Source organism: Corvus cornix, chromosome 2 (genome assembly GCF_000738735.6).
Source record: "Corvus cornix cornix isolate S_Up_H32 chromosome 2, ASM73873v5, whole genome shotgun sequence".
In the NCBI taxonomy this organism is placed as follows: domain Eukaryota; kingdom Metazoa; phylum Chordata; class Aves; order Passeriformes; family Corvidae; genus Corvus; species Corvus cornix.
In genome coordinates this window covers 145,678,135-145,695,476 of record NC_046333.1, presented here as the reverse complement: position 1 = coordinate 145,695,476, position 17,342 = coordinate 145,678,135, and the positions used below count along the sequence as shown (strand labels likewise).

Genomic DNA, 17,342 nt, shown 5'->3' with positions numbered 1-17,342 from the left:
AGCTATAAGATTATAAAAATCAGTCCACCCCTTACCCCTTCTCTTGTAATAAGATCACAACACTACAGGACAGCTATTCATAGAAGAGGCATTTAGCCATAATCAGAAACTTCTCTTGTGTCATGGCCACACTTCAGCTCTTTATCCAAGGCTGTTCTAGACCAATGAGACTAATGAAGCCTGGACAAAGCAATAGGAAAATATGGATGGGAGGCTGCTTTCAAACTAAGCAAAGTTGTTAAAATATATCTTACTAACATGAATAACCTGGAGTCTGGACTAATGTTCAGAAAAACCCAATAAATAGCCTCTCTGAAACATTTTATTTGCATTATTTCTAGTAGATTTAGAGAACCTAATAACATTTTATGAAGAAGTTGTTTTAGATCAGAGGAGAAAACAGTCCTTATCTGTTTGATTTTTACATTCGTCCTCCAGAGTTCATTCTTGTTCTCAATGTAGCAGGTTATGCATCATTCATGAGAAGAAAACTCTCTACCTCTTGTGCAGAGCTCACCAACAAGGCTGCTCCTACTGTGATAAACTATTGGGAGGGAGTAAACTCAAATCAGAAACAAATCCTCCAGGTTTTATGTTCTGAAAAGCCAATTAGAGAAAATTAGTCTATTTCAGCACTACATTTGTGCAGTGTCAGTACAGTTACCTAGTGCTAGAAGTTACTAGAGCCACAACGCATTAGTCTTTTTAGCTGTATGTCTAAATCCCTCTCCAAGACAGTCCTCAGCAAGCAGATCCCTTTCTATGCAGAAATAATCTCAAATTCCACAAAGAGAAGGTCTTCTTATGTGGAAATAAAGCTCCTTCTTAATATCTTCCTTAATCCTTATGAAAATATTCTTGGGCATCTAACACACTGGCAGAAGAAATGGAGCTGAAGGCAGAAGGGTTGGTGGGGCACAAGCACTGCTTGCCTCCGGTCTTGCAAGGAGGACTCGCTCCAGAAGGTCAAGACTGGTATGAAACCTGATCCACTGGGCTTCCAGGGGTGCTTCCCATCAAGGTGGGACAAAGATGGGCATCTGCAAGTTTTAATGAAGGGTTTGGTCAGATCAGTGGGGAGCAAGAAGAAAAACCTTTCTACATTAAATGGTGTAATGAGAACAGTCCCCTAAGAGAATACCCTACAGGCAATTCCTCCCTGCGAGTTCTGCCACTGGCTTACTGAACACCTACTTTCCAGGTAATCTCTTTCTCATAGGGGATTCCACAAATCCAATTAAATCTCATTTCGAAAGTCAAAACAGTTTGGATGTTGTTTCATTTTATTTGCATAAAGGATTAGAGCTCACCACCTGAAAGAACCGTCTGTCCAGGTGAGAAGAGGATAGTTTTGTTTTCTAGGTATGATCACACATTCTATCTTTCTAGTATGGGTATCAGGGCTGTAAAATGAGAAGACAGCCCTTAGTCTTCAGAACAATCTGCTGTTGGCATATTTAGTCTCTTCTGCCTGTTATCTTTGGAAAAACTGTAATCCTGCCTTAATCTCTTTTTCCATTAAAAAACCTGTTCTCTTTGACCATTTGCTTCCTTCTACCTCTACTTCCAGAGGATTTTTTTTCACACTTTCCCCTGCAACAATCCCTATTTCCCACGGCTTTAAGAAGCTCTCTGCAGATTGATGAATTCTGGGGGTTTTTTGGTTTTGGTTTTTTTTTTAATTTTTTAAAGCAGCTTATATGTTATGTAGGTTTTATCAAGCTCTTACAAATCTAGAATTTAATCAACTGTCAGTACTTTGCAACCTCTAAAATAAGAGCAGATTGGACTGGGATTGGAAAGGACACTTTAAGAGGGTTAAACACCATAAAGTCTTGTGTATATCCATACATATATATGTAGATATACATACACTGGTAGTAAGACTATTAAAATTTCTCTGACTTGGTATGAGGCTAAAGTCCAGATTTAGTTTAAAAAATAAAAGAATAATCTTAATTTTAGACAGCACACAGTCTTTCTTTATAAAAATGATTTAAAGTGCTCCATATTTAAAAACTATGATCACAATAACTGAGGCTTTATTTTTAAAAGACAAACAATAAACTCACAATTTTAAAAAAACTATGAAATCATCTGGTTAGATATTACATTTGAGTATTTTTTTCCCTCTTGATAGGAACCAATGTGTTGACTGTGAGATTCTAAGAAAAGTTTCACATTTATCCAGACTTTCTATTATCTTAGTATCTTTCTCTAAAGAACCATGGTCCCCACAAAAAGTGTTTCTTGATGTTGCTCCATTAGCACTTAGAGGATCAAACTCTAAGTATAACTTACTGGTCAATCTAGCAAAATGAAGGAATGTGAAAAGTTTCTATTGTTCTTCCCAATCCATTTCCATATTCTGATTTAGTAAGTGACCTGTTTTTAAAGTCCAATAACAGACTTTTCTTCCTCATTTTTGGGGGAAAGAAATATTTACATGCACTTATGATTTTGTAGATACCAGGATGTACATTTACTACATCTTGTCTCAAAAAAACCCATTACTTAACCCATTTGCAGTAGAAACCCAAACATTGTAAAGTCAGATTTAAATGTTGTGCCTTCACTTTCACTGCTGGTGTTTGTTTCTTGTCATCAAAGCATAATCCCCACATTTTGGTTTCAAATAGAAGTCTAAGGTAAAATCAAGATAAGAATTATCTGCTGCCTTCTCTTCCATTCCTTGCAAATCCGGAGTGGTCACATGTACTCGAACAGAATAATGAGATTTACAGCCAATGCCAGAGACATGGGAGTCAGACCCCTGAACTGCAATTCATATAGGGGAAAAATTCCAGAGTGTCAGCTCTTGAGGCATGGGAGCTTCCCCTCGAAGAAATTAGTGAGAAGGAAACCTCGTTCCTAGTAGATGGATTTTTGGATTTACTAAAGATGAAACTCCTGTGTGGTACTTTGATCTCTAAACTAGGTTGTTCAATTGTCATGCTGGCCAACAGTGAATGAGACTGACAGGATTTTGGTGGCCTGTGTCTCCTGTGTTTTCAGCTCTTTGCTAAAGAGAGTGGTGTCTGAAAAAAAAGCCTTTTTCAGAGCTGCCACTGACTAGTGACCCTTGCTGATGTGTCAGAGAAGTGGACAGAGAGGGAATGAGTAAGGGGAATGAAATAGTTTCAGCCCCCTAAATTGATGAGACACTTCTACCAGCTGGGTTGCCATACAGTTATCTCTGCTTAATAAAGAGCTCCAAGCTCCAAATTCAACAAGTTAATGCCTCTGCTCTCAATATACTTACCAATTTTAAGGTCATCTTTCTTTCTAGTTCAGGATCAGAACTCTTAGGGTACTAAGAAACTTTCCTTTGTGCCCTAAAAGTACTGTAGGAGGACTCTAAAATTAGTGTCCTTACAAGATTCTCAATTAACAGAGAGACTCTGTGGTCCAGGTAGGGGCTTTAAATCATCTGACCATGACCAGTACCAATTCCAAGATAGACAAAGTTACTGATGCCATTACTGAGATAATCTAAGGCAAGATAAAATATTTGGATTAATATTTATAAAAAACTTATGGTCTTTCACACTATCAGTATTCAAGTGCCCATCTACAAGCCTGTTCAGAGGGGTTTGATTTTCAGGAGGACTATTGCTCCCGCTTACTGAAAGGAAATTTTATCCTGCTTGTGCTGCTTAGTACTGGAGTCTTAAAATTCTCTGACAAAGTATATCCCTTGTTTTGACCAGAATAAATGACCTTGTAGCTCTTATTAATCTTGGTGTTCTGCAGTGATTTAGGCATATAAAGCTGAACAGTACAAGGCATGAAAGCCTTCTTTCTGATATTTTCCATGTCATTAGTTGCCATAAAGACTACTCTTGAGAAATGTGTATTTTACTGAAGTTGTCTAGCAATTTTCAAAACAGCCCAAAAAAACCTAACAAAATGGAAAAAGAGACGTCTAAATCAATAGAAAATAGAAACAGTGCAGAAGAATTAAATGAAGATTTAACAGCAGATAAGTCAAAGCTGTTCCAGAGAAACAGCACAAGAAGCATTAAAGTCAGATGGTGCTATTCTGATATTTTAGAACAAATTTGAATTGTAGGAGATGTTTTTTGCTCATTTTCTATTCCAGTAAAACAAGGAAAAGCTTAAGATTATGCTTTTATGGAATCATTCCCCAGTAGTTTTGAAAGTAGTTATCTTTCTCCTGTTCTTTAGCTCTGACTCCTGTTTTCCTTGCAAACTAATTGAAATTTATGGAAGCAAATACACCAGAAGACAGTACAAAGGTTTTTGTCCAATGTGTCTTATTTCCATATAAATCTTTTTCTTCTGAATATTTGTCTTGTCTACTACTGTTTAATAAGGAATAACTAAAAAAAAAATCATCATGATATTTGGAAGAAACAAAATTACAAAATTATAAAATATGGTTTTCCATTATTAGACAAGTCTAATGGATTATTGTGGGGCTGGAGAGTATCACTTGTCCAGCTCAGGGATCCCCAGCATAAGTATAATATGGACCTGTTGGAGCAAGTCTAGAGGAGAGCCATGAAGATGATCAGAGAGCTGGGGCACCTCTCCTATGAAGACCAGTTCAAAAAGCTGGAATTGTTCAGTCTAGAGAAGAGAAGCCTCCAGGGAAACCTTATAGAAGCTGCCAGTACCTAAAAGGGCTAAGAGAGAGATGGAGAGGGGCTTTTGATAAGGGCATGGAGAGGTAGGACAAGGGGCAATGGCTTCAAACTGAAAGAGAGTAGGTTAAGATTACATATTAGGAAGGAAATCTTGACTGTGAGGGTGGTAATGCATGGGAAGAGGTTGCCCACAGAAGTTGTAGCTGCCCCATGCCTGGAAATGTTTAAGTTGGATGGGACTTTGATCAGCCTGGTCTAGTGGAAGGTTTTCCTGCCCATGGCAGGGAGGTGGTGACTGACTGATCTCGAACATCCCCTCCAACCTAAACCATTCTATGATTCTGTGATTAATGTTCACATCTACAGGATAGGATGGTAATACAAATTGTTTTGTAACTCCTGCTTTTCACCACTCATCTTTCTAACAAGTTTGGGTTTCACGATGACATTTAAATCTAACATGATCTTCATTCAGGAGACAAAAAGTCATATATAAGGATTCAGAGGATCTGTAATTATTAACAATTGTGTGTACTCAATACAGACACTCAATCTGAGAGCACTTAATCTGAGACCAGTAGTTCCTACTGCCTAAGCTAAAAGACAACTCAACCAACAAAGCACTTTCAGGAGACTATTTCATGGTGTGCTCCCACCCACTCCCGTGCAAGTTAGTGGTACTCATGCGGACTTACGACGAGTTGATTCATTGTACCAGTGCCATTGTGTAATCACTGCCTGCAGTCAGCTTCATGATCAACTCTGTTACTACTAAATTTAATTTTATAAATATTTTTGTAAATACTTTGTAGAGGAATAATTTTTTTTAATTAAATATACATGCAGCAGCAGTAACAGGTACCATGCCAAGAAAAATGACAGAGAGGGTTGCTCCATGACTTCCCAGCACGTTACAGGATGAGCTAAATATTTATTAAGCCAAAATGATACTGGGAAGGCATAAAAACAAAACTGGCAGCCTTGGAATCATCTTGCTACATCTCAGGAACTTCAGACTAAGGCACTAAAACTGTTATCCCCTTAAACAGCCAACTGGGTAATAAAAAAGACACCTCCTTTTACACCTGGCAGTAGACTGTTAGTCATCAAGCCCTGCCAAAATTTTGTAATGTGGCTTCAGGTACCTGAACCATCAAACCATTCACCATCCAGCCAAAACAAAGGACCAGCAGTACCTTGCAGTTCTTCCCTTCATCATGTGCTACATATATTGTTTTATGCTGTTCTGGATAATAGCATTGAGGAAACAGTTGGATAACATGCCCTTCCTATGAGAATTGTGTGTAAAAAAGCTTTTTCCTTTCATTGCCACAAACTTTGCAACACTTCTCAGTTAATAATTGATTAGACACTGTTATAAAGGGTCATGACTCTCAAATACTGTGTTATCAGTTTGGTTGAGACTCTAGCTATGTTTCATAGACAAAAGCTAAACAAAAGGAGACCCCAAGACCTCCTGTGTGATCTGGCCTTGTTTCTCTTTGAAAACAGCTGATGCTTGAATAGAACATGCAGCCAAGGATGGGATGATTTGGAATAGTAATTGACTGAGTGATTAAAATAAAACAAAGTTGATACAGCTCATATCACACACTGCAGCAGTAAGTAGGCTAACAGGCATCCTCAAAACCCCACAAGTCTGAATAGGTATTGCAGTTCCTTCAATATTTTTTAATTAACTCCCATTGTCTCGATGACACACAAGAAAGAACAGCTGCAAATAGACTGTCCATTGTACACTAAGTAAGCACGAAGGAATTTCTCTTCAGAGCAGTTCATCATTAATGAGAGGTCCTAATTTCCATTTTCTAGAGTGGCATCTACAATAATTACATCTATTCTGAACATTGTCAGAGTTTCAGTAGAAAACAATACCATTTTTATCTACTTCCCTTAAATGTAATAAAAGCTTGTGCTCCAGAAAGACTAAAACTCCTGCTCTGAATGGCCCTTCTCACATCCTATTAAGTTCAGTATTTAAGACAATAAAACCTCTCTGATATTAATTGGAGATGTTGTTAAAGACAAACTTGATGGTTCTAGAAAAATGATTCTTAAAAATCAAGATGAAAAATGTGAAACAGTTTCTCTAGAGCATCTATTGTTAAACACTTTTGGGGTACGCCCACTCCAGGTTTACATAAGTGTCTTGGGAACAGCCATAAGCAGCATGATTCAAAATCCAAAGACATCCATGACATCTGTGTAGGTTCCCCCATTTGGTGGTACATGTAGAGGAGGAAGAGCAGAATCTGAACTGACATGGCAGTCAAGAGGGGCTTTTCATGCCTTGGCAAAGCCATCCCCAATAAAGGTGATGTGAAACAAAGGAAAATCTATACCATCTAAGCGGAGCTTGTGCAGGGAGCTTATGCAGATGGCAGACCCTGCAGGGGTGATGTCCTCACATCACCTACAGGGAAACCTTGGGGAGTTTGATATTCATCTTAGCAATCTCCTTGAGATCCCAAATTGCTTGTTGATGTTTTGTGCTTGTTGGTGTTTTGTTCTCTTTGATCAGCCCAAGTGGAAAGGTCTCCAGTTTTTATTCACAAGACTGAGACCTTGTGCACTGGTTAATTGACTCTTCTCAAAAACTGCTGCAAAGGTCATTATTTATTCATCAGGGACATGTCCCACTTCTCCATGAATGTGCCTAGCTATGTTTGTGCAGTTGTAAGCACTGGCCCCCCCTTATTTCAGTACAAGTGACCCAAGGGATCTGTGCACGCAGACCACAGCGAAGCTGTCCAACAAAGAATGACTATTGCAGATGCATAAAACAGTAAATGGGCCTTAGAGTCAGTATCAGTGTTAAATTACAGTCTTGAGACTTTAAATAGATGTGTGTGACTCATTAAGTTAATTTACTTATCATTGCAGGATTTGTTTCACTGTTGCTAAATTTTCCTGAAGGAGTAGATTGGGTAGGAGTCAGCTCCATATTTAAAAACCTCCTAAACTAGGTGACTGCACGCTCTTTACATCTATGGGCTCCTACTACCACTGACTGAGATCTAGTCAATACAGGCAACAGAACCCAGAGAGACCCATAGTGACAACAAAGGAGTCATTTACATCTGACCTGTTGAGTATCTCTTCAGATTCATTGGATGAAACGGAAGTTTGGGCATAACTACATTGTAGTCACAAAACTCAGGTGTCTGAATGCAGACCTGAATTCTACCATCAGTTTGTTGCATTTAGTGATTTTTACTGGTCTTTTTTCTTTACCAGGGTTATTCTTTGGGTTAAAGGTACTTTTTTTTATTTATTTACTCTAAACTCTGCTCCATCTTAAAGGCGAGGGCTGATTCATCTCATGAATTGTTATTAGAAGAATAATTTACCAGCTCTTTTCTGGAATTCCTTTGTTGCTATTTTCTTTCTTCTATGTCTTTTCTCTTGAACAAATGTATCTCTGTTCCTTTTCAAACCATTTACCACTGCTGCTGCTTACCTTTGAATTGTCTCCACTTAGTCCACTGCTCAACTATCAAGCTTTCAGCAGAGCTGGGGTAATGGAGTGTTGCAGTGGGGATTAATGCAACATGTATAAGACAGCGAGGCCCATGGAAAAGAAATATGGACCGATTCTTGGTAGATGCTTTCAGAGGTGTTTATTTTCCAGCCGCATGGCCAGAGCTCTGCCAAGGAACTGCTCAATCACGGGACCGCCAGGGTCCTCTCTGCCCAGGAGAACACAAAACAACCAGTGGGGAACAAGATTGGCCAGGGAGCAGGGAAACCCCGTGCCTCTACCCCAGGGCCCCTCTCCCAGGACCCCATGGCGGGGGGAAGAACCGCAACAATGGAGTTTCCTTCACCCTAGAGTTCATGACACTTCATTAGGCCTTTCTCTGTAAGAGAAGGAATTTTTTCTTGTGTGTTCCCCTCCAGCTCTAAAAATGCCTTCCAAGAGAGACTGACTAGAAATGTGAAGACTCTTTGATCATGCAAATAGTAAGGTACAGAGGACTATGAAAAAATGGCAATTTTTTTCTCCAGGATTATCTACTGGTCTTTTCTATATGACCTCCACACATTTGTGGTGTTCTTCTGCACCACAGTATCTAAATCTGTGAAATAGGAGCCTGGTTCAGCATCCCCACCACCTTTCAGTGTAGTGTGATGTAAGAGCAGCTTGGAATAGCAAAGGACAGCTGATGCTCGTAGAGGGAAAAATTTTCTGTCCTTTCAATGTTTCAGTACCAGAGAATTGAAGGTAGCTGAAGTGCCTCATAAAAATATATGTAGACACACACATACACACTTCAATGCTGCTTTTCTTGCAGCGCTCCTCCTTAGCACAACATACATCATACCAAGTAGTGACATGAGCTGTATATGAGCCTTCAACTGTGATTCCAGCAAAGGCTCATCACATGCTTCAGTATAAATGGAGGAGGGCTGCTACAGAGGCAAACTAATTAACCTCAGTTTTATGGGTCACTGCCAGATATTATGTGCAGACAAGAACGTTTAACTTACCTTAATGAGTAGCATGAAGGTTAAGATATCAAATGTACTAAGCACAATTTTCTTGCCTTAGTGAACATGTGCCAAGTCAACTATGCTTTATTTTAAATAAACTTTCTAGAGGCATTGCTTGATACCCCCTTGGGCAAATGCAAATAAGGAATGTAAGATTTTCCTATTGGGGAAAAAACCCCATTCTCTATTTAAGCCATATATATAAGAAGGAACTGACCTTTTTTTTAATGTTCTCTTATCATAGATTTTATAAACAGCTCAATAACAACAAGGATTTCCTCTTTCTTTCTTTTTTGTTTAATCTCCTTTTTTATTATTATTTGTATTCCAATTTATCGTCTTACATGGATAAGGTAGGAAATAACATATTTCTTTCTATAGTGAAAAAATTTAGTATTATTCTGAATGTATCTTCACAAGAAGTCATTGAACACTTTAATCATACAACTCCCTGAAACACTGATCTGATTTGTTCAGAAGGTGGCTTTATTTTTTGGTTATATTGAGCTATGTATCTTAGTAGTGAAGGAATAAGATAATATATAGCCTAAGTGCCTTCAGTTATAGGAGGCTTAAGGACAAAAAACGTTAAAAATATTTCTGGTTCCTAGACTACCAATGAGCAGCTCTTTGCAAACATGGCCTCTTAAGAAGCCATAGGACATTCGCTTGTGAGTGAAGCTACCTGAGGACTAGATGTTCCTGTGAAAACCTGGGTTTCCAGGAGTGTAAAGGACTTCCTGAAGGACTGGTTTTCTTCTTGCTATCACAAGCATCACATCCAGTGTTTACACATCAGAAGAATGAAGGATAGCAGAATTCCCAGGTGGAAAGTATGGAAGAAAGTCAAGACAAAGCAAATGTGCTAAAATTAGAACCACCTTGTATGGGAAAACAGAAAGTCTGATCTTGGCTATTTCCCAGAATAAAGGATGATCTCACTACTCACAGCCTGCTCTGCATCAGCTATTACTTGCATAATTTTTTCGTCCCTTCCTCACAAAGGCAGGTCTTGATTTAGTAAAGGTTTTTAGAATAGGTGGATTAAATAGTAGGAGAGTCTTGGTTCTCTCGTCTTCTCTCAGCATGTTATGCAGGAAGGAGCACAGGAGAAAGCTGCCTTCTCGGAGTGGAGTGTAACAGGTGTGCTCCAGTGGTGAAACACTCCTGTGCTCCAGTGCAGCTTTTGGCAGCTTGTGTTCTCCCCTCTTTAGCAAACATATAGTTCAACTCAGCTGGGGCTACCATCTAGACAAATGGAAGTGTTTACCCAAAATGTGTTTCCATCAGAGCTGAGGATTGTTTTACTAACTACTGACTAAGACTGCTCAGAGTAAGAATTCTTCATGATCTGTGAAAGTTGTAAGTTAGTAGTGATATCACCTCCTATGAAAGCTAGGGAGGGATTCCTTCATTTATTCAGATGTTTCATCTATGGCTACATTTCATCCATGACATTGAATCCTGCTGGCATAAAAATCATTATTGTCATGATTGTATTGCTCGTCTCTCTCATTCCACCCATCATCCCTCTTTGGTTTTTCTTGTTCTCTCTCAACAAATTTTCACCCTCAAGAAGGGGCATAACCCACAGCATGCATAATATGAGATTATTTTATATCCTCCTAATATCAAGTTACCTCAAAACAAATTCAACATCAATTTCTTTGACAGAAAAGGGAGGGGAGGGGAGGGAAGGGGAGGGGAAGGGAGCGGAGGAGAGGCGAGGAGAGAACTTTATCTGTGTTCTATAGTCCACATATGCGCCTGATTTGGAAGTTTAAATCTCATTTTCCCTAGATATATACTATTCCCCAAAATGTTGTTTGAAATTTGGTGATAAGTAGCTTACATAGCTAGCATTCTCTTCTTTAGTTCAAGAATATTTCAGTATTTGCAATCCTGTAAAGTAAAAGAAAATTGAAAAATTATAGCTTTGCTTCAGATTGATTGGGAGTGATATATTCCAATACTGGACAAAGCTTTCTAATCTAAAAAAAAAGAGAGAGACTGAGGCAAGAGGACACAATAACAGTATTTTAATACAGAAGGATTATTACAGAGAAAGGAGCAATCAATAATTATCCATTCGCAATTTGGAAGGATAAAAAGAAGGTTTAATTTGCAGAGAAACAGATTTGAGTTGGATACTTGCAAAATCTGTCAAAGCCATTAAACTGATGAATCACTGAAGCAGGGACATTCTAAAATCTCTCAGGGGATGATCTAGGGCTTTCACAAAAGAATTTGATTACTTTTTGAGGGCTTGCCTGACTGTACTTAGAGGTGGTTAGTTAGAGCATGGTGCTAATAACCATGATTGCAGGTTCGAACCCCAAAAGGGACAGTCACAGAAGAGCTGGACTCAGTGATCCTTGTGGGTCCCTTCCAAATCAGAATATTCAGTGAAATTCTGTGAAAATTCTGTGGTTAATTATATTATAACAGGGCTGGAAACAGCAATGGTGTGTATATGTATATATCTCCTAATACACTAATATTAGAAGTACATGTGCACTAATATGCTCTGATAACACCGTGTTTGCACACTAATAATAAACTAATATACTTGAATGCTATACTAATATACATTAAAGATTTACATTATAAATAAGCATGTGTATGTATATAAACACATCTCAAATGTTTACTCTTCCTGAGTGTTCTTGAAACACAGACAAAACTAATTAAAAATGTTGAATATGTTCTCCAGTCTTCCTACTTGAGAGGGCCAGTTTGAATGGCTTCATGTGCACTCATTTTGTTCTTCCTTACCTAAACCAGAAGCATGCTGGACTCTGGACTCAGTTTGAAAAGGTGAATTATCACAAATGGTCTGAGCTAGAATTTTTAGAGAGGAGGGTCACATCTTAAATAACCAATTATCCAGATCTTTAAACAGGGCATTGTGAAATACCAGTTCAGATTGGTACTGAGACTTTGGTTTCCTCTTTGTTTTAGGAACGGCTGGTGCTCTCTGTGTTACCACGGTTTGTAGTCCTGGAAATGATAAATGATATGACCAATGTAGAAGATGAACATTTGCAGCACCAGTTCCATAAGATCTACATTCATCGTTATGAGAATGTCAGGTGGGTGGAGTAGCCTCTCTGTAATGTTTAAGGTCTCAGATGCTGCTAAATGACTCTTGTTTGAAGGTTTCCCTTCTGTTGCTTTATTCATTCATAAATTAGAAAATGAGTGAACCCTTGTTTAATTGAGCAGAGAAGCATTTTGGTGCCTTCTTGTATTCATCAGGATGGCTGGATGCCACTGCAATGGCAAGACCCATTTGAACCAAACAATGAGCCTGGACCAACTGTGTCTTTTTTTCACTTAATTAAGTGGTCAGGATTGCACAGGAATGTGCCTACATGTGCACACATATTCTGCCACAACCTGCTGCTTCACCCCACACACTGAAGAATGAGATGGAGACTTGTAAGATGCTCTCAAAGATGGTGACCTGTTATATGGTTCCTCCGCTTAGGAGCCATTTTCATTTAATCAGTCTTATTATTAATTTCTTAATCCCATTTCTTTTCTTTATTCCTCTCTCTAAATTTTGTTTTTCCTGAAGTTAGTTATCAGAAAGGTGATAATTATCCTATGAGCTGCTACTCGAAGTAATTAGTCCTAATTGTACACTTACACCAGAATGATCAAGTTCCACTCCATGACATTACATAATCTTGATTTTATTGTAGTTCCCAAAAACCAAAATTTTTTTAAGCCACTAGCGTTTTCCATATTAAATGGAAATATGTCTTTCCCAAAAACACAAGGGCAAAATATTGAGTGACCATCATTAAAATCATCATTGAAGAAAGTGAAAAATAAGCATCCTTGGATATAATGGTAGACAGTTTGCTAGGAAAGCATGTACTTTGCCTTTCAATGAAACCAAAATATAACTTTGTCTGGACAAGTTCAATAAAAATAATTTGCACTTCTGCAGAAGAGTAAATTGATTATTTGCTGCTTCTGTGGCCATGCAGTAGCTCAGACATATTATTTTATTAAATCTGGTTGAAAGTGTCAAGGACCCTCATAAAGGTTTGGGTTTCACTGAATTAAAACCTCTTCCATTAACCTTTTTCATACTCAAAGTGTTGCTGTAGAAGAATCAAAACATGGAAAAGATGGCCTTTTTCTTTTAATGCAAAAGGGTTGTATTCAGGGTGAGAAGTCGAACCATATTTTATGCTTGAAATAGATTTGAAATTAAGATTCTGCGTGTTTTAAAATGTAGATACTGGTTGGCTTCTATGAATGCTTCTAGAAACTAGATCTTTTCAAAACTAGGTTTCACCTTTTTTTTTTCCCCTAAATGTTGAGTACTGAACGCTACCTAAATCAGTGCTATATGAATCCTTAAAATTAATAACCTGTTAGAAATTTTTCTTGGTTTGATAACTAAAAGTGTAGAAATCAGTAGCTGAAAAATTTTAATCTTTATAAATTTAGTCTATTATTACTATTCATTCCTCTTTGAGTCACTTGGTATTTTACCTTTTAATTTTATTTCTTCTCACCGGTAAAAATCTTACCGAGTTTGTGAGCATCTTGTTTAATCCTCAGCCAAACCTTTACCAGTCCATAAATTTGAAGATCAATTGTATTATCAGTAGACAACATGATCATGACTGTATTTATTATTGCTTATATTAGAATTTCTCAGACGTTGTCAAATTGTGATCTTGTACAAGTCACCACCTAAAGTGATGACTTGTGAAAAAAAATCTTCTGCTACTCTGTAACACCAGTTATTAGTTGACTTTCAAGTGCTAATAAGGTTTGTGCCAGAATGATATGTGTATTTTTGAACATCACTACTTTATAAAGTAGCCAATACTCTCTTTATCTAAAAAGTACTGAGCTATTATTTGCTTTGGTCTGGGTGGTATCTTGCACACCAGAGACTTTGTGTGTGCTTATGTTTCTCTATATTCACATGTGGTCATTTTAGGCACAGTGAGCAGTCAAAAGGCTAGAAAAATAGCTGGATGTTCAAACACAGGTTAGAGGTCTGTTTGCAAGTAGTTTGTTAATGGAGATTGTACCACAACTGCACGCACACAAGTTGATACACCTAAATTCAAAGTATGACTGCACTGGGCTCCGTGCAAATTCAGTAGAATGAAAAAGGAATTAACCAATTAAAGATTTGTACCTTAAAAAGGGAGCACTATAGTTCTAACTCAGGTATTTCTGCCAAATGCCTAAAATTAGATGGAATAAAACTGGCCTTAGCCAGGTGTATCAAGACTGTCACAAATCTGTCTGTAGTCTTAGGATTTGAGTCTTATGTGATTTGAAAATACAGAACTGCATGACTCCCATTTTTGGCAAAACTTTTTCTCACCCTTAGGAGTATCTTTTTAATCCCTTCAATATTTATATTCAGTACTCCAGAATGTACAGAGGTCTAGAACAAAGGTAGTATGACTTCAAATGTAGTAAAATGACCCTTCCACTAGTAAAATACAAGATTACTTAGACACTCAGTAATTAAGTGAAATCAACTGAAACACTAATATATTTTCTCGTTTTTTAGCATTCTTTTTGCAGATGTTAAAGGATTCACCAACCTCTCCACAACTCTGTCAGCCCAGGAGCTGGTCCGAATGCTGAATGAACTCTTTGCCAGATTTGATCGACTAGCACACGTGAGTTAAACACAGTTTATTTGCAAAAAGAAAAAACCAATTCTATATTTGGGAGCTTTGGGAAATACCCTCTGATCACTTTGAACAATATATGTGCAGATTTTCCCCACAGGGATTGTATATCGCCATTGAGGTTGGAAGACACTGATAAAGTTTTATGAAAGATGATGAGTTCTGATAGCAAGTGAAAGCTGATGTTGTTGTCAGAACTTTGGGCTTCTGTAGTGCTGGACAAAGAATTGTAGGAAAGCAGACCACCCACCACATTTTCTAGGGAAGTTTCATACTTCTGGTACTTGCTGGATTTTTTTTTTTTTTTTAAGACCATAGCTTTATTTTTTCTTTTCTTCTGTGAAATGGGGAAGGTTAAAAGACCTATTCATTTAAGGTCATCTAATCAGTTCCCACAGCCATTGTTAGTTACTAGCAAGGTTTACACTCTTTAGGCTGGATTCTATCTAACTCAACAATGAAATTAATTAAACACAGCAGAGGAAATTATTACATCAGGAAAAGTAGTTGCTACTTAGTGAGCACTCATCGGAAAAAAAGCGAAGCACAAAAATACAAGCAGAACACATGCTCAGTTTTGCTAGGCTTGCATTTTTTTTATGTTTCTTTGGTCCAAATTTAATTTGACTATCTTTAAGTGTCAATATCTGAGCTGACTAATAAGGCTTCTAAGTGGAGGCAATGAAGTACATTTAATGGAGTTTATCTTATCATTTATCCAGCCAAATGTAGGTACCTACTACAGGAAAATGCTAATTGCACTCTGAATATCATAGACCATGTTATCTATTTACTATAAGGAGAACCTAAAGTGGCTTAGTCTGATGTACAGATTTACATCCCTCACTGTGTTTTACTCATTTACGGTTCAAGGTTATGGGGTATTTGTACATTTATTGCACGGTATCAGTAGGACCCTTGTGGTTCTCTCTCAGCTTACACATTAAAGCCAAAAAAGACAAGACTTCTGTAATTATTCAAATTTCTTTTGAGTCAGCTATTTTTATCTTAAATAGTAATGTGTTTTCTCATGTACATAGTGATGCCACAGCCTATTGACTGGGCACTGGCAAATTAGTAAATGCAACCTACAATATTTGCTCTGCAAACAAAAAACCCTCATCAACTCTGGTCTACATTGTAAACCAAGCCAGGTGAAAGAATTACCTCAGTCCTGTCTTAGAAAGCTTATAGGGGTAATGTCTGGTTTTGTATGGCTTGATAAAAATAGCTACTTTAACTGAAGAAACATATTTTACACCAAATAAAATGTGTGTGTGTACGTCACAGAAATATTTTAGAAAGACTATGTATATAAAATGCCTTATTGCCTTGCTTTACATTTCAGTTTTAGCTAGCATTCATGATCATTAACCATATTTTCTAATCATTCCATAAGCTATATTTAACCAATACTGACTTTGTATAGAAAGATTATATGCAATAAAGGAGTTAGGAACAAGGAAGGCATTTACATTTAAGTCTAATCCAGTGAATTCTCCGTCACCTGCCACTTAATTCTGAATTCAACTTCCTTCCTGTATTTTTTTTTTTTTAATTTTATGAGAACTGAAAATTTTACTTCTTTAAATGCCTGGACATTCCCCCCTTCTTTGTGGCTTGTCACACATCTCCTACTTAAACCTTCTAGAAATTTTTTTGTTGCAGTTCTAAACTCAAATCTTCATGGAGAACATTGAATGTGCCACACAGGAGTAGGTATCCCAAAAATGTAGGTGAATTTATTTTAAAGAAACAGTAATAAATATATCAGTCCCTTTTACAGAGCCAAGAATTTCTTATCCAGAAATCTGTGGTTTGGGATGAAAGAACTTCTGTGTCTGCAAAACCTGATCATCAGGATGGTCACCTCTCAAGTGAATGTCCCAGTCAGTAAATTCAAGGTTCTAGGCTCCTTCATGCATTTTCTTTCCTAGTCTGGGAATTTGATTTTCTTTTTAACACATCATTGATTAATCCACTGGTCTAGAACATCCATACATCCACTGGTCTAGAACAATCCTCTGAAAGGTGGAAGCCACAGGGAGGAATCACTTCTGAAACTGAACTGGTTTGCTTACAAAGATTAGAGTGGTATGATCATGAATAATTAAAATTTAGTAAAAAGAAAGGCATTTTGACTGTGTTCCTTATTTGTGGCTTCTGTAACCTGGATGTCACAATGCGTGTCTGATGCTCTGACAGTAGAGACGCCCAACAGAGAGGAACCTCTCCTGGTTCTCTAGAAAGGGTTTGGTGTTTCTGTCCCACTCAAGGAGACAAATTGTCCCTCTGCACTTTATAGGAAACCAAGATTCCTCACTGGACTCTTATGGAGGGGACCAGCTGCATAAAATAAAACGGTCTAAATCTTGTATTGAACTTAACCTGTGCCTTTGGAAAATTTTGGAAATGGATACTGACAGATCCTGAATTTTAAGGACTTGTGAATTACATGGACTTCTCAACATACCCAACTGATATTGCATAAAGCTTTCACACCTGGTAAAGGTGTATCTTTTGGAAAAATTCCTGG

At 37.7% G+C, this 17,342-nt stretch overlaps 1 protein-coding gene across 1 annotated transcript in view; it reads left to right on the top strand.

Annotated features, from left to right (window-relative positions):
- ADCY8 (adenylate cyclase 8) overlaps positions 1 to 17,342 on the top strand; it is a 120,244-nt gene that overhangs the window by 36,756 nt on the left and 66,146 nt on the right. The window contains exons 3-4 of the mRNA XM_010404772.4: positions 12,087 to 12,217; positions 14,683 to 14,794. Of these exons, the coding sequence (XP_010403074.1) occupies positions 12,087 to 12,217; positions 14,683 to 14,794 (243 nt within the window). The remainder of the gene's footprint in view (positions 1 to 12,086; positions 12,218 to 14,682; positions 14,795 to 17,342) is intronic.